The sequence below is a fragment of the Muntiacus reevesi genome, chromosome 6 (assembly GCF_963930625.1).
Source record: "Muntiacus reevesi chromosome 6, mMunRee1.1, whole genome shotgun sequence".
Taxonomy (NCBI): Eukaryota; Metazoa; Chordata; class Mammalia; order Artiodactyla; family Cervidae; genus Muntiacus; species Muntiacus reevesi.
The window spans coordinates 89,470,835-89,490,600 of record NC_089254.1 but is presented as its reverse complement, the minus strand read 5'-3'; the positions used below and the strand labels follow the sequence as shown (position 1 = coordinate 89,490,600).

Here is a 19,766-nt window from a genome sequence, read left to right as displayed (position 1 = left end):
AGATGAGATGGTTGTATGGCATCACCAACCAGTGGACATGAATTTGAGCAAGCTCCAGGAGATGGCAAAACTCAGGGAAGCCTGGTGTGCTGCAGTCCATGGGGTTGCAAAGAGTTGGACATGAATGAGCGACTGAACAACAACAACATATAGTCAGAAGTATATGTACAATAGAGATGAAAAAATTACCATGGTTATTCAGTGGACATGAGTTTGAGCAAACTATGGGAGATAGTGAAGGACAGCGAAGTTCAGCATGCTGCAGTCCATGGGGTTGCAAATAGTTGGACATGACTAAGTGACTGAACAACAGCAATAACCATTGATAAATGTGACCACATGGATAAATCTCAAAGAAGTCGCATACAAACAAATACATTCCGTAGAGTTCTATATAAGTTAATTTCAGATTTAGCTGGCACAACTAATCTATGGTATTACAAGTTAAGATAGTGTTTATCTTTAGGGCATCAGCATAGTACTGCTTGGAAGGTGGCAAATAGGGGGCTTCTGAAGTGTTTTAAATATTGTAAAGAATAGATTTGTTATAATTCATTTATGATCTGCAGATAGAGTTTTTTTAATAATTTACCTATGATTTAATTATGTGTCAGGTATAACACATTACTGTAAAACTTAATCATATTAAAAGGATAATAATTATTTTCCCCACACAGTTTCTGTAGGCCAGGGATTTGGGAGTATTTTAGCTGAGTGGTTTTTGCTTGAGCTCTTTTGTGAGGTTGCATTTAAGATACTGGCCAGAGTTGCAGTCATCTGAAGACTTGACAGAAGCTGGAAAATCTGCTTCCATGTATCTCACACACATAACTGGTACCTTCAAGCAGACTGTTGGCAGAACACCTCAGTTTCTTATTGCGTAGACCTCTCCATATTGCTGCTTGAATGTCCTCATAATATTAAGGATTTCTTCCCTAAGAGCAGGTGATACAGGAGAGTGCAAAGTGGAAGTCACAATCATTTTTACGACTTTGTCTTTGAAAACACATCCCAACATTTCTGCAGCATTTTATTGGATAAAAAAGGTCAGCTCTATTCAGTGTGAGTGGGGACAACACAAGGGATTGAACCCCAGGGAAACAGTCACTGGGGCATCTTCAGGGTTGGTACTGTGTTCATTTTCTAGGGCTGCCAAACAAAATACCACAGACTAGGAGACTTACACAGCAGAAAGTTATTTTCTCACAGCTCTGGGGGCTAGGAAATCAAAGATCAGAATACCAGTAGAGTTGGTGTCCAGTGGGAGCTTTCACTTGCATTGTAGCTGACTACCTTCTCAGTGTGTGCTCACATGATCTTCCTTTGGTGCCTGTGGAGGGAGAGAGCGAGCGAACGAGAGAGCAAGAGTGGGAGCTGAAGCACTCTCTGTTGTCTCTTTAAGGGCTTGAATCCTGCCAGATCAGGACTCCACACTTAGGACCTCATTTAACCTTAATTATTTCTTGGAGGCCCCTTCTCCAGATAGGGTCACACTGTAGGTTAGGGCTTCAATATATGAATTTGGTGGGAGGGATAGGGAAATGCAGGCATTAAGTCCACAATAGTTACTTCATGTATTTTTCTATATTTTTGTTATAATAAAATACAAAGTTAACTTTTAAAAATGGCTGATAATTTCTTAGGCCTGTACAAAGAAATAGTCGTTAGAGTTAAAAAACAAAATTAAAAAAAGCACCAAATGCTGGTAGAATGAACGACAAAGATAAACACAGGCAAGTATGTTCTAACAGTGAATTCTTTTAGCATCAAGAATAAAGAAAAGGTTCTAAATTTTATGTAAAGATAATTTGACCCATAGTTTTGCTTCAGGTTTCTTTCAGCTGCATTGCATGCAAGGCAGCAGTGGAGCAATGTCTTAAGAGTGCTGTTCATTTTAATTATATTTTATATTTCCTTGATTGAATACTTCCCAATTTATTTATATTCATTCTTCTATTAATGGGCATTTGGATTGTTTTCTGTTTTGAGCACTTAATAATAATGAAATGGCTATAAACAGCATCTCTGTACCTAATACCACACTGTTTCATTACCATAGTTTTATCTCTTTGTATGTAAGCATGCATTTCTATAGGGTATATATCTAGGAATAGAATTGCTAGATCATTGGGTATACATCTCTTTACTAGGTAAGTTGAGCTTTTTTCAAAGTGATTGTGCCAATTTACATTCTAGCCAATAGTGTGAGATTTCTTGAGGCTTGATACTGTCAAAATTTTAAAGTTTTACTAATATAATTTTACTAATCTATATTTTTTATTGACATATAACTCACATGTCATAAAATTCACCTTTTTAAAGTGTGTAATTCAGTGGCCTTTATAGTATCTTCACAAAGTTGTATAACCACTACCACTAACTCCAAAACATTTTTACCACCCTAAAAAGAAACCCACAACCCATTAACAGTCTCATTGCCTATACTACCCTCCCCTCAAGCCCTGAAAAACATTAATCTGCTTCCCAACTCTATAGATATGCCTGTTCTGGACATTTCATGTAAATGGAATCAAACAGTATGTGGTCTTTAGTTTTTGGTTTCTTTGGCTCAGCAGTAAAGAATACGCTTGCAATTCAAGTGATGTGGTAGATGCGGGTTCGATCCCTGGGCCTGGAAGATCCCTGGAGGAAATGGCAGCCCACTCCAGTATTCTTTCTTGCCTGGAAAATCCCATGGACAGAGGAGCCTAGCAGGCTGTACAGTTCATGGGGTTGTAAAGAGTTGGATACGACTGAGTGACTGAACACACACACAATAATGTTTTCAGGGTTCATCTATGTTATAGAGGTATCAGTACTTCATTCTTTTTATGGCTGAATAGTATTCCACTGGGCAGCTCTACCATATTTTGTTTTCATTCATCTGTTGATGGACATTTGGGTTGTTTCCACTCTGACTTTTATGAATAATAACCACTATTGGCATTTATGCATAATTTTTTTATGTGAACATGCTTTCGGTTCTTTTGGACATTTTCCTGTGAGTAGAATCCCCAGATCATAATGGAACTATGTTTAACATTTTGAGGAATGCCAAACTGTTTTACAAAGTAGTTGCACCATTTTGCATTCTTGACAGCAATGTGTGGAGACTCTTGACTTCTCCACATTCTAATCAACACTTACTATTATCTGTCTTTTGAAATTATAACATGCCATAGGAGGTATGAAGAGGTATATCAGTGTGGGATTTCTTTTTCCATTGGAAAAGTTTTATTGAAAAAAACTATATGAAGAAGTTCTTGGTTTGACAGCAAGAAAGGCTTTATTTCCCTAACAAGTTTGAGCATCTTTTCATGTGCTTGTTGGGCATTTCTATCTTTTCTGGAGAAAGGTTTTTTCAAATCCTTTTCTTATAAAAATGGGGTCATTTATCTTTTATTTGCAGTAGTTGTTAAATATATTTTGGATGCTAGAACTTTATTACACATATAAGTTGCAAATGTTTCCTTCCATTCTGTGGTCTTTCTTTTCAATTTCTTGATAGTGTCCTTGATCAAGCCTAATATGTGTGGTGTTTTATTTTGGTTGCTTGTGCTTTTGTTATTTTACCTAAGAAGCCATTGTCTAATCCAAGGTCACAAAGACACTTTTGCTTCTTTCTTCTGAGAGTTTTATCTTTTACAGATTTTGATCTTTGATCCATTTTGAGATATTTTTTGTATGATTTGAAGTAGGGGCTCAGTTTCATCCTTTTCATGCAGATATCCAATTGCAATATGAGTTTGCAGTTGTCTCAGTACCATTTTGGAGAAGGAAGTGGCAGTCCACGCCAGTGTTCTTGCCTTGGAAATCGCATGGACAGAGGAGCCTGGCAGGCTGCTGTCCGTGGGGTTGCAAACAGACACCACTGAGCATGAGCACGCAGCACCATTTGATGAAAAACTGTTCCTTTTTCATTAAATTGTCTTGGCATCCTTGACAAATCATTGTGGTTTTAAGTTGTAATTTCCTAATTACTAATGAGTTTGAAAACCTTTTTCTGGTTTATCAAATGGTATTAATTAACCATTTGATATTCTATTTAAATACCTTTTGGTATTTTGCCACAATTTTGGGGGAAGGAGTTTGGGTTATCCACTTTATCCTTATTGATTTCTAGTTCTTCTGCATTCTAGATGTGAGTCCTTTGTTGGTTTTATGTGTTGCAAATAGTTTTTTGCACTCAAGTTTGTCTGTTCCTTTCTTGATATCTTATTGAACAGAATGTTCTTAAATATAGTGTCACTCTTTTACTTTTGGAATGATATTTTGGGTGTCTTAATCGAGAAATGTTTTCTACCCCAAGTTCTGAACTGTATCATCTTAAGAAGTATAGTTTCAACTTTCATGTTTTAGGTCTGTAATCTACCTGGAATTGTTTTTTGGATATGGCGTGAGATTGTTGTTGTTTAGTAGCTCATGGACTGCAGCACGCCAGGCTTCCCTGTCCTTTGCCACCTCCCAGAGTTTGCTCAAACTCATGTCCATTGAATCGGTGATGCCATCCAGCCATCTTGTCCTCTGTCATCCCCTTCTCCTCCTGCCTTCAATCTTTCCCAGCATCAAGGTCTTTTCTAATGAGTTTCAACTCTTTGCATCAGATAGCCAAAGTATTGGAGCTTCAGCATCAGACCTTCCAATGAATATTCAGGCTTGATTTCCTTTAGGATTGACTCATATAAGATAGCAGTCTTTTTTCCCCCATATAGATACCCAGTAGTTCCAGCACCATTTGTTGAAATACCTGTCTATACTCATTGCTATGCAGTATCAGCTTTGCCATGAAATAGGCATCCTTGTATGCACTGGTCTGTTTCTGGGCTCCTGTTCTCCACTGCTCTATATTTCTGTCCCTGTACCAGCAGAACATTGCCTTATCATCACAGCTTTCTAATAGTGTAGGTATATGGTAGAAGAAATCCTCTTTTCTTATTCATTTGCAGCAGTGTTTCCAGCTCTAGTTTTGTATCCTTATTTGTATTGTGTGTGTGTGTGTGTGTGTGTGTGTGTGTGTTTAATTTTATCAGGGATTGTTTAGCTTTCCCCTCAGTTGAGTTTTCCTCTTCCTGGAACACTCCTTCCAAGACCATTAAGAACAATCAAGTTCTAACCTGGGCAATCTTATTCCCCAGATTTTTCATTCATTGGGACTTTTCTCTAAGGAGACCAGCCATCCCAATGACTGGTCATGCTGCCAGAATGAGTCTTTGACCTCTCATCCTTTGATCCACTTCCAGAAAGCCACAGTAGAAATCTGACTTGAAGCCCACCTTCCTATAATAATTTTTATGCAGATGAGTACAAATTTCCAAGCAAAATTCATACCTGACCTACTGGAGTAAAATTTATTGGGCAAAACTCATGCACTGAAGCAGTACTAGTTGCACTGAGCTCCACGTTGTCCTTTTATTCTAGAACAGTGTACAGACATCTATCAGGACCATTTTTCTCATCCCAAGAGAAGGATTATGACCCTTGAGATTTGAGATTTTTAAATCTTCACTACATTAGGTAGTGAAGCACCTACCACTCACTGTTGTGATCAGGGGTGGAATGCAGAAAAAAATAAATGGCAGACATTATATCTCATGCCACAGAGATAAAAAAAGGTCAAAACAAACTACTGTTAACAATTATATGTGAACAAATTGGATAGCCTAGACCTTATTTTGATGACTTAGCATAAATTTTGAGGAGAGCAGTCCTTCTCTGGCATAATCGAAGACTGTGATCCAAATGTTTCCAGATGTATGACATGGCATACTAGTGGCTATGGGCTACTCCATGTCCACCTTTTACTGTTGGGGAAGTATCATCCCCTCCTTTGGCATGATGGGAAGGAGCTTCAGTCCAAGCTTTCTGATTGACCAGAATTGATTACACATTCAGCTGAGTCCAGTTGTTATGGAGATTAATAGGAATTTGGCTTCTTTTCTGAGTGGTCAGAAGATCAGTTTTGGACAAAATGACCCATATTCTGTTAAACTCGCTTGTTAATTTCAGCATTTCTGTGGCAATTATTTTTAATTTTGTGTCTATATTATCATAGATGGCATTTCAAAATTTTCAGTTTTTGCTATAAACTTCCCTTTTTGTACTTTTTTTTTTTTTTAACTGCATCCCATAGATTTTGGAGTGCTGTGTTTTTGTTTATCTGAGGGTATTTTCTAATTTCTCTACTGATTACTTCTTTGACCCATTGGTTGTTCAGGAGTGTGTTTTTATTTTTCTTATATTTCTGAATTTTCCAGTTTTTCTTTTGTTATTTTTAGTTTCATCACATTATGGTTGAAGAAGATGCTTGGTATGATTTTAACCTTCTTAAATTTTTAAAGACTTGTTTTGTGACCTAACATGCGATCTGTTCTGGAAAATGTTCCCTGTGCACTTGATAAGAATGTATATTCTGCTGCTGTTGAGTGAAAGTTTCTATATATATCTGTTAGGTCAGTGTTGTTTCGATCCACTGCTTCCTTATTGATTTTCTATTTGGATGTTCTATCCACTATTGAAAGTGGGGTATTGAAGTCCTCTCCTATCAATATTATTGAATTGCTCTCTGTTTTTCCATTCAGATCTGTCTATGTTTGCTGTATTTAGCTTTTTGAAAGTTGTTTTGACTTTTCTGAGCCCTTTATTGTTGTTCAGTTGCTAAGTCGTGTCTGACTCCTTGCAACCCCATGAACTGCAGCATGCCAGGCTTCCCTGTCCTTCACCATCTCCCAGAGTTTGCTCAAACTCATGTCCATTGAGTTGATGATGTCATCCAGCCATTTCATCCTCAGCTGCCCGCTTCTCTTCCTGCCCTCAATCTTTCCCAGCATCAGGGTCTTTCCCAGTGAATTGGCTCTTCGCATCAGGTGGCCAAAGTTTTGGAGTTTCAGCTTCAGCATCAGTCCTTCCAATGAACACCCAGGACTGATCTCCTTTAGGATGGACTGGTTGGATCTTCTTCCATCCAGGGGACTCTCGAGTCTTCTCCAGTACCACAATTTGAAAGCATCAGTTTTTTAGCATTCAGCCTTCTTTATAGTCCAACTCTCACATACATACATAACTACTGGAAAATCATAGCTTTGACTAGATGAACCTTTGTTGGCAAAGTGATGTCTCTGCTTTTTAATAAACTGTCTTGGTTTGTCATAACTTTTCTTCCAAGGAGCACGCATCTTTTCATTTTGTGGCTGCAGTCATCATCTGCAGTGATTTTGGAGCCCAAGAAAATAAAACCTGTGACTGTTTCCGCTTTTCCCACATCTTTTGCTGTGAATTGATGGGACTGGATGCCCTCATCTTAGTTTTTTTGAATGTTGAGTTTCAAGCCAGCTTTTTTACTCTTCTCTTAGACCTTCGTCAAGAGGCTCTTTAGTTTCTCTTCACTTTTTGCCATAAAGGTGGTGTCATTATACATATCTGAGGCTATTGATATTTCTCCCTGAAGTCTTGATTCCAGCTTGTGCATCACCTAGCCCAGCATTTCACATGATGTACTCTGCATATAAGTTAAACGAGCAGGGTGACAATATACAGCCTCAATGTACTCCCTTCCTAATTTTGAACCAGTCCATTGTTCTATGTCTGGTTCTAATTGTTGCTTCTTGATCTGCAAGCAGGCTACTCAGGAGATAGGTAAGGTGATGATGGTTTAAGTTGCTAAGTTGTGACCGGTTCTTGTGATCCCATGGACTATAACCCACCAGGCTCCTCTGTCCATGGGGTTTTCCAGGCAGGAATACTGGAGTAGTTTGCCATTTCCTTCTCCAGGGGATCTTTTTGACCCAGGGATCAAACCCGGGTCCCCTGCACTGCAGGAAGATTCTTCACTGACTGAGCCACCGGGGAATCCCTACAGATAAGGTCCTTTATATTTCCATGTAAATTTGGGGATCAGCTTTGAATTTCTACAACAGAAAACCTGCTGGTATTTTTATTGGGATTACGTTGAGTAGAATAGATCTATTTTGGATAAACCAATTGGGGAGAATTGCCATATTGATAATGAGTCTTCTAGTTCATGAACAGAATTTTTCTCCATTTATTTAGATTTCTCAGCAGGGTTTTATAGTTTTCAGTGTAAAAGTCTTGCATAGCTTTTATTAAATTTATTTCTAAGTATTTTATTCTCTCTGATGTTTTGAATAGTACTGTTAATTTTGTTTTGGATTAATTTTTGCCAATATATAGAACTTCAGTTTATTTTAAATTTTTTCATGTTGATTTTGTATCCTGTAACCTTGCTATGGTTAATTAATTCCACTTGTGTATTTGTGTGTGTGTGTTATATTCCTTGGGATTTTCATGTACAGGATCATGTCATCTGAGAACAAAGACAATTTTCTTTCTTTCCAAACTAGATGTTTTTAGTTTTTTCCTAATTATATCATCTTGAACCTTCATAACAATGTTGAGTAGAAGTGGTGAAAGCAGGTATACTTGCCTTGTCCCTAATCTTAGGGAGAAAGCATTAAGCATGATGTTAACCATAACTTTTTTGAAGATGCCTTTTATCAGGTTTTGGGCATTCTCTTCAATCTTTAGTTTTTTTCAGAGTATTTATCATGAATGGATATTAGATTTTGTTGATTTTTTTTAAATCTACTAAGATGATCAGTGGTTTCTGTCCCTTTCATTATTAATTTGGTATGTAACATAAATTAGATTTTCTGATGTTAAATCAATTTTTGTTCTTGATTATGGTTTATAATTCTTTTTTAAATATTGGTGAATTCAGTTAGCTGATATTTTATTAAAGAGCTATATGACTGTGTCAGGAGGGATATTAGTCTATTGTTTTCTTGTGAGAATTTGTCAGGCTTTGTTAATCGAGTAATACTGGCATCACATCATTTGTTGGGAGGTATTTTACCCTCAGTTATGTTCTTAAAGAGTTTGTGAAAGATTGATATTATTTCCTTAAATATTTGATAGAATTAGCTGGTGAAGCTGTTGTGACCCCTGCTTTTTTTGAGGTAAGATTTTAAATAACTAACTCATAGTTCTGTTTAGATTCTGTATTTTCTTTGTAAGTCAGGTTTTGTAGTTTGGTATTTTTAGGTATTTTGGTATTTCATCTAAGTTTGTTGGCATATAGTTGTTTATAATATTCTCTTGGAATCATTTAAATTTCTTTAGGGTCAGTAGTATTGTCTTTTACTTCATTCCTGATTTTGGTAATTTGTATTCCTTCTCTTTTATTTTCTTCTTTAGTCTAGCTAAAAGTTTGTCAATTTTGTTGAATTTTTACAAAGAACTAACTTTGTGTTTCATTCATTTTTTTTAAATTACTATATTTTTGCATTCTTGTCCACTGATCTCTGCTCTGATCTTTATTATTTACTTTCTTTCTCCTTACTCTATAAGTACTCTGTACTTGGTTTACTCTTCTTTTTCTGATTTCTTTGTTGTAGATACTTAAGTTATCGATTTGAGAGCTTTCTTCTTTTCTGGTATAGATGTTTGCAGCTGTAAATTTCCCTTGAACCATTGTTTTAGCTATATGTTATAAATTTTGATTTGTTACGTTTTTGTTGTCATTCTGTTTCAGATGTTTTCTTGTCTTTCATTTGATTTATTCTCAACCCATGGGTTACTTAGAAATAGGTTTTTTAATTCTAAACATTGAGGATTTCCTTGATTGATTTTCTGATCATGTATTTAATTCAGTTGTTTTGGGGGAATATGTTTTGATGATTTCTGTCCTTTTAAATGTATTCAGACTTGTTTTATGAGTGATGTTTAATGTCTTTGAGAACTGTGTATATGCACTTGAAAAGAATATGTATATTACAGTCACTGGGTTGAATGTTGTAGGTTGAGTTGAGTGATTAAATTGTTCAAGTCTTTTACATTTTTAATAATTTTATCTAGGTGTTCTATCAACTATCAAGTAGGTTTAGACGTCTCTAGCTATTATTGTTAAATGATATATTTCTCCTTTTGTGTTAAGTTTTGCTTTATATATTTTGAGGTTCTGTTGTTTGTATATGTTTATCATTGTTTTATCAATCTACTGTAATGACCAGTTTCTCATTATGAAATACCTCTTTTTATCTCTTGTAATATTTTTTTCTTAAATTCTGCTTGTCTGATTTTAATATAGCCACCCTTGATCTTTTATGAGTAGTTTGCATAGCATATCATTTCCCATCATTTTACTTTCATCTCATTTGTATCTTTGAACCTGATGCATGTCTTTTGTAAACAACACATAGTTTGAGTCTGCTTTTTTTCATCATATCTGGCAATCTTTGTCTTTTTGTTGGAATGTTTAGACCATTCATATTTAATATAATTATTGATATGCTTGTATTTAACCTTTGTTATTTTTCTGTTTGTTCTATAGAAGTCTCCTTTTTTGTTCTTCTCTCCTCCTTTTCCTTATTTTGTGTTAACATTTTCAGTATATTTTAATTCCTTTGTCAGTATTTTTACCTTTTTAAAAGTTGTTTCTCTGGGAATTAGAATATGCATTTTAATTTTCCACAATCTACTTCAGATTAGGACTAATTTAATTTTAGTAAGATATAGAATCTTTGCTCCAGTGTAGTTCTGTTCTCTCCTTGCTCCTATTTGCTATTATTATCATGTATATTACTTGTATGTGCATTATAAATCCAACATACACTGTTACAGTTGTTTTATACAATTTTATGTCCTTTAGCTAAGAAAAATAAAAACTATTTACAGAATCATTTATATTAACTCACATATTTATCATTTCTAGTGCTCTTTATTATCTCCTTGATTATTCATGTCATTGTTTGGAGTCAGTCTTTCAGTTTAACAGACTTTGTTTAGTATTTTTTATAACATAAGGTATGTTAGCAATGCATTGTCTTAGGCATGGTTTATCTGAGAATGTCCTTTTTTAACCTTCATTTTTAGGTCTTAGTTGTGCTAGATAGAGAATTTTTATTTTTTTATTTCAGCACTTTGAATATGGATATGTTATTCCATTGTTTAAGGTGAAAAGCCAATAATTATATTGTAGCTCTTCTCTACAGTGTGATGAGTAGCTTTTATCTTACTGCTGTCCTTATTTTGTCTTATGTCTTTTTCACTTTGACTGTGGTGTGTCTATGTGTAGATCGTTTTGTATTTTTCCTACTTGGGATTTGTTGAGCTTCTCAAGTGTGTACATTAATATTTTAAACAAATATTGGATGTTTTTGGTCATTATTTCTCAGGATATTCCTTTTGCTCCTTTGTCTCTCCCTTTTCCTTCTGGCATTTCTGTCATGAAAATGTTGATACACATGATCATATTCCACAGGTTTCTAAGGCTGTTTTTTTGTTTGTTCTTTGTTCCTTCATTCTTTATGCTCTTTAGCTGGATTATCTCAGTTTAATCTGTCTTCAACTACTGTTGGTACAAATCAGCTGTTGGAGTGCAGGTTTTAATTTTTTAAAAATTGTTTCTGAACTCTTTTTTTTTTAATTGAAGTATTGTTGATTTACAATACTGTGTTAGTTTCAGGTGTATAGCAACATTATTCATTCTGTTTTTATGGCTGAGTTATATAGTTCTTGTGTGTGTGTATGTGTAGGCCATTGTGTGTGTGTATTAATATATGTGTATGTATATATACACATTCTTTATCCATCACCTGTTGTTGAACATTCAGGTTGCCCCCATGTTTTGACTGTTGTATTGTGCCTCTGTGAACACTGGGCTGCATGTGTCTTTTCAGGTTAGAGTTTTTGTCTTTTTTGGTTCTGTGCCCAAAAGTAGGATTGCTGAATCAATTGGTAGCTCTATTTTTAGTTCTTAAAGGAGCCTCCATACTGTTTTGCCTAGTGATTGCACCAGTTTACATTCTAACAGTGTTAGAGGGTTCCCTTTTCTCCACATTCTCTCCAGCACTTATTATTTATAGACTTTTTGATGATAGCCATTCTGACTTTTTTTTAATTTCAGCACTTTGAATATGGATTCTCTATTCCGTTGTTTAAGATGAAAAGCCAATAATCATTATTGTACCTCAACTCTGCAAGGTGTTGAGTAGCTTTTATCCTGCTGCTGTCATTCTTTTGTCTTGTGCCGTTCGCACTTCGACTGTGGTGTGTCTGTGTGTAGATCTTTGGTGTAAGCGATACCTCATTGTGTTTTTTTAATAATATTTATTTGGTCACATCCAGTCTTAGTTGCAGCACATGGGGTCTGTGTTGTGTCATGTGAGATCTTTTGTTGCAGTGCACAGACTGTCTAGTTGTGGTATACGGGCTGTCCAGTTGGGGCACCTGGGCTCGGGAGTGCACAGGCTCAGCAGTTGCAGCACACAGGCTCTCTAGCTGGGGCTCCTGGGCTCGGGAGTGCACAGGCTTAGTAGCTGCAGTGCACAAGCTTAGTTGCCCCGAAAGGCATGTGGGATCTTAGTTCCCTAACCAGGATCAAGCCTGCGTCCTCTGCAATGCGGGGTGGATTCTTATAACACTGGACCACCAGGGAAGTCCCCCTCATTGGGATTTTCATTTGCATTTCTCTAATTACTGATGTTGACCATCCTTTCATATGCATGTTGTTCATCTGTATGTTTTCTTTAGAAAAATGTTTATTTAGGTCTTATGTCCAGTTTTAAATTTTTCTGTTGTTTTGATACTGAGTTGTATGAGCTCTTTGTGTGTTTTGGAAATTAACCTATTGTCAGTCACCTTGTTTGCAAATATTTTCTTACATTCTGTAGGTCCTTTTGTTTTAGTAGCTTTTTTTTTTTTTTTTAATGTGCTGGGTCTTCATTTCAGTGCATGGGCTCTCTAGTTGTGGTCCGTGGGCTCTCTGTGACACGTGGGCTCTCTAGTTGTGGCATTGTAGGCTTAGTTGTCCTGTGGCATGTGGGTTCTTAGTTTCCTGACCAGGGTTTGAACCTGTGTCTCCTGCATTGGAAGGTAGATTCTTAACCACTGGACCGCCAGGGAAGACCCCTATAGGTTGTCTTTTCATTTTGTGGGCTTCTTTGCTATGCAGAATCTGTTAAGCTTGATTAGGTCTCATTTGTTTGTTTTTACTTTTATTTCTTTTACCTTGGGAGACAGGTCTAAGAAAAATATTGCTATGCTACATGTCAGAGAATGTTTTCTTATCTTCTGGGAGCTTTATGGTATCATTCTTATGTGTCTTTAAACCATTTTGAGTTTATTTTTGTATGCTGTGTGAGTGTTCTGATTTCATTGACTTACATGTAGCTGTCCAGCTTTCCCAGCACCACTTGCTGAAGAGACTGTCTTTTCTCCATTGCATATTCTTGCCTCCTTTGCTGAAGATTAATTGTCTGGGTTTATTTCTGTTCTCTCTATTCTGTTCTCTTGATCTGTATGTCTGTTTTTGTGCAGATCCCACACTATTTTGATTACTGTAGCTTTGTAGTATTGTCTGAAGTCTGGGAAGATTATACCTCCAATTTTGTTCTTTTCTCTCAGAATTGCTTTGCCAATTCTGGACCTTTTGTGGTTCCTTATAAATTTTAGGATTATTGTTCTAGTTCTGTGAAAAATGTCATGGAGAATTTGATAGAGATTGCCTTAAATCTGTAGATTGCTTTGGGTAGTATGGTCACTTTAATAATATTAATTCTTCCAATTCAACAGTATGGAATATCTTTCCAATTCTGTGAGTCATCTTCAGTTTTCTTTATCATTGTTTTAGAGTTCTTAGCACATAATTCTTTTACCTCCTTGGTTAGGTTTATTACCAGGTGTTTCTTTTTTTAATGTGATTTTAAACAGATTTTTTTTTAACTCTCTGATATTTCATTATTACTGTAAAGAAATGCAGCAACTTTCTGTATATTAATCTTGTACTCTGCTACCTTGATGAATTCATTTATTCTAATGATTTTTCTGTGGAGTCTTTAGGGTTTTCTATATACAGTATCATGTCATCTGCATAGAATGACAATTTTACCACTTTCAAATTTGGTTACTTTTTCTTTTCTTTTTCTTGTCTGATTGCTGTGGCTAGGATTTCCAATATTATGTTGAATAGCAGTGGGCATCCTTGTCTTGTTTCAGAATTTAGCAGGAAGACTTTCAGCTTTTCACTGTTAGGTATTTATGTTGGCTGTGGGTTTGTCATAAATGATTTTTAGTATGTTGAAATGTATCCCCTTTCTACCCACTTTGGTGAGAGTTTTTATCATGGATTGATGCTGAATCTTATCAAATGCCTTTTTTACTTCGGTTGAGATGATCATGTGGTTTTTGTCTTTTTCTTTGTTGATGTGGTATATCACATTGATTTGCATGTGTTGAACCGTCTTTGTGACTCTGGAATGAATCCAACTTGACTATGGTATATGCTCCTTTATATGTATTATTGGGTTGCTTAAATTTTATTGAGGATTTTTGCATCTTTATTTGTCAAAGACATTGGCTTGTAATTTTCTTTTTTGTAGTGTCTTTGGGTTTGATATCAGGGTGAATCATCATAGAATGACTTTGGGAATGTTCCCTCCTCTTAAATCTTTTGGAATAATTTGAGGATAGGATAAGTTCCTCTTTGTATGTTTGGTAGAATTCCCCAGTGAAGCCATCCAGTTCTGGACTTTTTTTTGCAGGGAGTTTTTTGGTTTGTTTTTTATTACAGATTTGACTTCACTTCTAATGATTAGTCTGTTCAAATTATGTTTCTTCTTGATTCAATTTTGGCTGACTATGTTTCCAAAACCTTTTCTATTTCATCTTGTTTGTTCATAGTATTTTCTTATGTTTTTTTGCATATCTGTGACATTGGTTGTTATTGCTCATTTCTCATTTTGTTTATTTGGGTCCTCTCTTTTTCTTGGTTATCTTGGCTAGAGGCTTGTTTATTTTGTTTGTCCTTTCAAAAAAAACCAGCTCTTGGTTTCATCAATATTTTCTATTATTATTTGATCTCTGTTTTATTTATTTCCTCTCTAATCTTTATTATTTCCTTCCTTCTGATGACTTTGGGTTCTGTTTATTCTTTTTTTCCCCAAGTTCTTTTAGGTGGTAGGATAGATTATTTGAGATTTTACTTGTTTCTTGAGAAAGGCCTGTATCATGAATTTTCCTCTTTGAACTACTTTTGCTGCATCCTGTAGATTTTTGTAAGGTTGTGTTTTTCATTGTCATTTGTCTTGAAATATTTTCTGATTTCCTCGTTGACTTATTGGTTTTTCTAGTAGGATGCTGTTTAGTCTTCATGTAATTGTTTTTTTCCCCCATCTTTCTTTCTGTGGTTGATTTCTAGTTTCATCCTGTTGTGGGCAGAAAAGATGCTTGAAATAATTTCTGTTGTCTTGAATAATTTCTGTTGTCTTTGTGTTCTAGTATATAGTCTATCCTAGAGAATGTTCCATGAGCACTTGAAAAGAGTGTGTATTTCTTTGTTTTTTTTTTGGAAGGGGGTTGAAATATCCTGTAGATATCAATTAAGTACATCCATTCTTTTGTGCCATTTAGGATCTCTCTTGCCTTATTAATTTTCTGTCTTGAAAGATCTGTTAATTGATGTCAGTGGGATGGTAAAATCTCCTACTGTTTCTGTATTCCTGTTAATTTCTCCCTTTATGTCTGTTAGTATTTATTTTATATATTTAGGTGCTCCTACATTGGGTGCACACATATTAACAAGTTTAATGTCTGCTTTTTGTATTAATCCCTTTATCATTTTATAGTATCCTCCTTTGTCTTCCTTTATAGAGTTTGTTTTAAAGTCCATTTTGTCTGATATGAATATCGCTACCCCTACTTTCCTGTTGTTTCCATTTGCATGAAATCTTTTTCCATCCCCTCATTTTCAGTCTGTTTGTGTCTTTCATCCTAAAGTGAGTGTCTTGTAGGCAGTATGGTGTAGGTTCTTATTTTTTTATCCAAGCGAATTTGAATTTTTTATTCTAGTTATACACTTTTCTAAATCCAGAGTTTCTATTTGGCTTTTTTTTTCTTTTTTGATACTCTCCTTTGGGTGAAACATGACTGTCATGCCTGTAATTGTTAAATTCCTTTAAATTCTTTAGCTATGGTTTCCTTTGCTTCTTTGAATATATTTATATTAGTTGACTTAAACTTTTGCCTAGTAAATCCAACATCTGGGCTCCCTTGAGTAATTTCTACTGCTTTTTTCCTGTATATATGAGCCATATCTCACTATTTCTTTGTGTGTGTCATAACTTTTTTGTCAAAAACTGGATATTTAATATACTGTGCTAACTCTGGCACCCTTACTTCCCCCTTCTCCATCCTTGGAGTTTGTTTTTGTTGCTGCTTGTTGTTGTTGTTTGTGTAGTGACTTTCCAGAAGTAATTCTGTGGTCCTTACTTTTTATCATTCTTTATCCCTACTGAAATCTCTGCTTGGTTAGCTGAGTGTTTGGATAATAATTTCACAGATTTTCTGAAATGCTTTTGACCAACATATCTCCCATCTTTTTATCAGTGGGCACTTTGTGTGTTGGAGCATGCCTCCCATGATCTGGCAATTCATAGCTCTGTCTTAGCCTTCCCTTCCTAATTGTGCAGAAACTCAAAGTCAAGCATGAGTGAGAGGCTCGAGCTCTGTCAGAAATTTCATGGGTATTTGCACAGCCTTCTAGATCCTAGGAGTATGTCAGAAGCGGGCATCTCATTTCTTATATTTTCTCTTTATGTGTTTTGGGCCAGTTTCTTGTTTGCCCCAGCTAGAATCACTGCCTGTGGCACTGCAGTGTTAAGCAATTGCTGCTGATTTGGGGGAGACAGATCTCCTGGGGATAGGACTTCCCTCACTGAATGACATCTGAGTGAGATGAGATAAAAATTAGCTTTGGGGAATTCCTTGGCAGTCCAGTGGTTAGGACTCCATGCTACTACTGCAGATGACATGGGTTCAGTCCCTGTTTGGTGAACTGAGATCCCAGTGTTGTGTGGCATGTTCCCCCACTAGAAAAAAAAAAGAGATTAGCTTCATGAATGGGGCATTTTTAGGGAGCATCACTCACGTCAAGTTGTGACAGTGGTCTAGGGACAGGGCTTTTGATGATTCTCCAGATTCATCTGCCCCATTCAGTGGCTCCAAGGCTGCCGGCTTTCAGAGCTAGTATGGTTCTGAGGCCCTGCTTTTCAAGGCTCCCATGAAGCTGGAAAGAGGGCATGAAGTAGAGCAAGTTAAAATACCAGAATACAGGGGCCTCCCAGGTGGCGCTAGTGGTAAAGAACCTGCCTGCCAATGCTAGGAGACATAAGAGGTGCAGGTTCAATCCCTGGTTTGGGAAGATCCCCTGAAGGAGGACATGACAATCCACTCCAGTATTCTTGCATAGAGAATTGCGTGGACAGAGGAGCCTGGCAGGCTATGGTCCATAGGGTTGCAAAGAGTTGGGCATGACTGAGGAGATTGAGCACACATAGCAAACAAAATATCAGAAAGCTTACTGTTCTTGTGAAAATTCAGCAATTCATCTTGAATAAATATTTCTAAGATTGTTGCAAGCCTTTTGCTATTTTCTAAAGTGCTGAAAAAGTTGATTTTGAAATTTACACTAGTATTCTCACTGCTTTTATGGAGGGGTGGATTTTCAGAGGTCCTTCATTCATATTTCCAAAGTGCTTCTCATTCTGTCTGTGCTTTTAACCACTGTGCACATTGCCTCTGTTCTTTATGATGTCTAATTATGGCCCTATCTATTTATTGTTAGCCATGAAAGTCCAGTCTTTGATTTCATTGAGAGCTGCTTGCGAAATAAACATGAAATGGTTATTTATGAAGCTGCTTCTGCTATCATTCATCTTCCTAACTGTACTGCAAGGGAGTTGGCACCTGCTGTTTCAGGTTAGTTGTATATTTGATAACTGGCTTTGATAAACTATAAACATAAGTTTATAGTCTTATGTTTTTTTTAAGTTCCATAGGTCTGCAAGCTAGGTATTTTCAAACCTTAGCTCTGTATATATAGCCTTTCCATTCTGATAAGGAGATGATCTATTTTGGTACTTTAATGATAGTTGTACTTTCACGTCCTTAGTTCTACATCCTATTGATTCAACTAGATTGATTCATGGTTGATTGAATCCTTAGATGTAGAACCTGCAGATACCAAGGGCTGAATGTACTACACCATTTTCTATAAGGTTCTTTAGCATCCCCAGATTTGGGTATCTGCCAGGGGTCCCAGCAGGTGTGGAAGGGTGACTGTACTCCTCTTTCTGAAGTTATTTCCTCATATTCAGAACATTTAAGTTTTTACTGAGAAAAAAATTAAAAAACAAGTAAATTAAGTTTTCTTTCATGTTTAAAAAACCCATTTTCTCTTATAACTATAAATATTCTTATTCTTTAACTTCAGATATTAATGGGTATATTAATTTTTTTGGAAAAAGAATAAACTTTGTTTCCTATATTTAAAGTTTTTATAACTCAACAAAAAGTACTTTTTCTAGTTTTGATGGTATATTTTTATGTGGATTTTTGATGCTATGATCTAATTTTCTTATGTGTATTTTTAATATGATTCTTCATGTGCTATATTTTCAGAAATATGCTAAATGTTGAAATGAGCTATATTAACAGTGACTCTTTTTCTTTCCTAGTTCTTCAGCTTTTCTGTAGTTCTCCTAAGCCAGCTTTGAGATATGCAGCTGTGAGGACCTTGAACAAGGTAGGGGTTCCTTTTCTAACTATTATTTTGTATCAGTGTTTGATTGAGAAACATTAAATTGAAGCATTTGGCTTTCCGTCCAAAGTTAGTAGATATGATTTATGGGCTTGACTTCTGTAGCACCTCACTTGCATTTGTGACCTCACATATGGCCATAGGTAGTATTATTCAACTAAGGATTATAATTTCTGACTTTAAGTATTTTACATTCAAGAGCCATACCATTCAGTATGACGGACATTAGCAATAAGTGGCTGTTTCCATTTAAGTTAATTATAATTAAATAAAAATTTAAAAATTCAGTTCCTCAGTCATTGCAGTCACACTTCATGTGCTCAATACCCATGTGTTGTTATTGATTATCACATTAGACACTGCATATATAAAATATTTCCATCACTGCAGAAAGTTCTCTTGGATAAGACTGGTCTGTAGCAACACTATCCAATAGAAACACTTATATGAGTCACTTGTGTAATTTTACATTTTATTGTAGCCATATTAAATTTTTTAATGATGATATTGATTTTAATAATACATCTTATTTACCACCATGTTTATAAAATATATCTGATAATTTTATACTGACTGTGTATTGATACATTTTTACCTTCTAGCTTTTCATACTAAGTCTTTGATATCTAGTTTATTTTGTATTTACAGCATACCTCAATTTGGAATAGTCATATTTCAAATGCTTAGTAGTCACATGTGGTTATTTGGCTACCATATTGGGCGGCGTAAATCTGGAGGATACAGTGCAAAGCATAGGATGAATTAAATAACTATAAAAATTTTAAATGAAAGTTTAATATTATAGAAGTCTGATCTAATGTAGTTACATACTACATTAGATTATAAATTAATTGTATGAACAATTGGAGAAGAGAGAAATTTAGAGCAGCCAAGGAAGAAACTTTTATAGAACAATAGGAATTGTATTTTGAAGAGTTGATATAGGTGTACATTTCTTCATCTATGATCTTGCAGCCAAATGTATCTGAGAATTCACCAATTTTTGAATTTTAGAGAGGTAATATCATGCCATCTCTTAATACTAATCTCTTTATGCCTGGAGCGATTAGAGACAGACACGTTAATATTTCTGCTTTATATATATGGCTATCCTCACTAACTGGAATAAATTAATACTTAGTTTTACATTAGTTTG

The 19,766-nt window shown here is 35.6% G+C and overlaps 1 protein-coding gene across 1 annotated transcript in view; it reads left to right on the top strand.

Moving 5' to 3' along the window:
- The window catches only part of COPG2 (COPI coat complex subunit gamma 2), a 265,234-nt gene that overhangs the window by 49,703 nt on the left and 195,765 nt on the right, over positions 1-19,766 (top strand). Inside the window, exons 10-11 of the mRNA XM_065939126.1 lie at positions 17,636-17,769; positions 18,528-18,595. Of these exons, the coding sequence (XP_065795198.1) occupies positions 17,636-17,769; positions 18,528-18,595 (202 nt within the window). The remainder of the gene's footprint in view (positions 1-17,635; positions 17,770-18,527; positions 18,596-19,766) is intronic.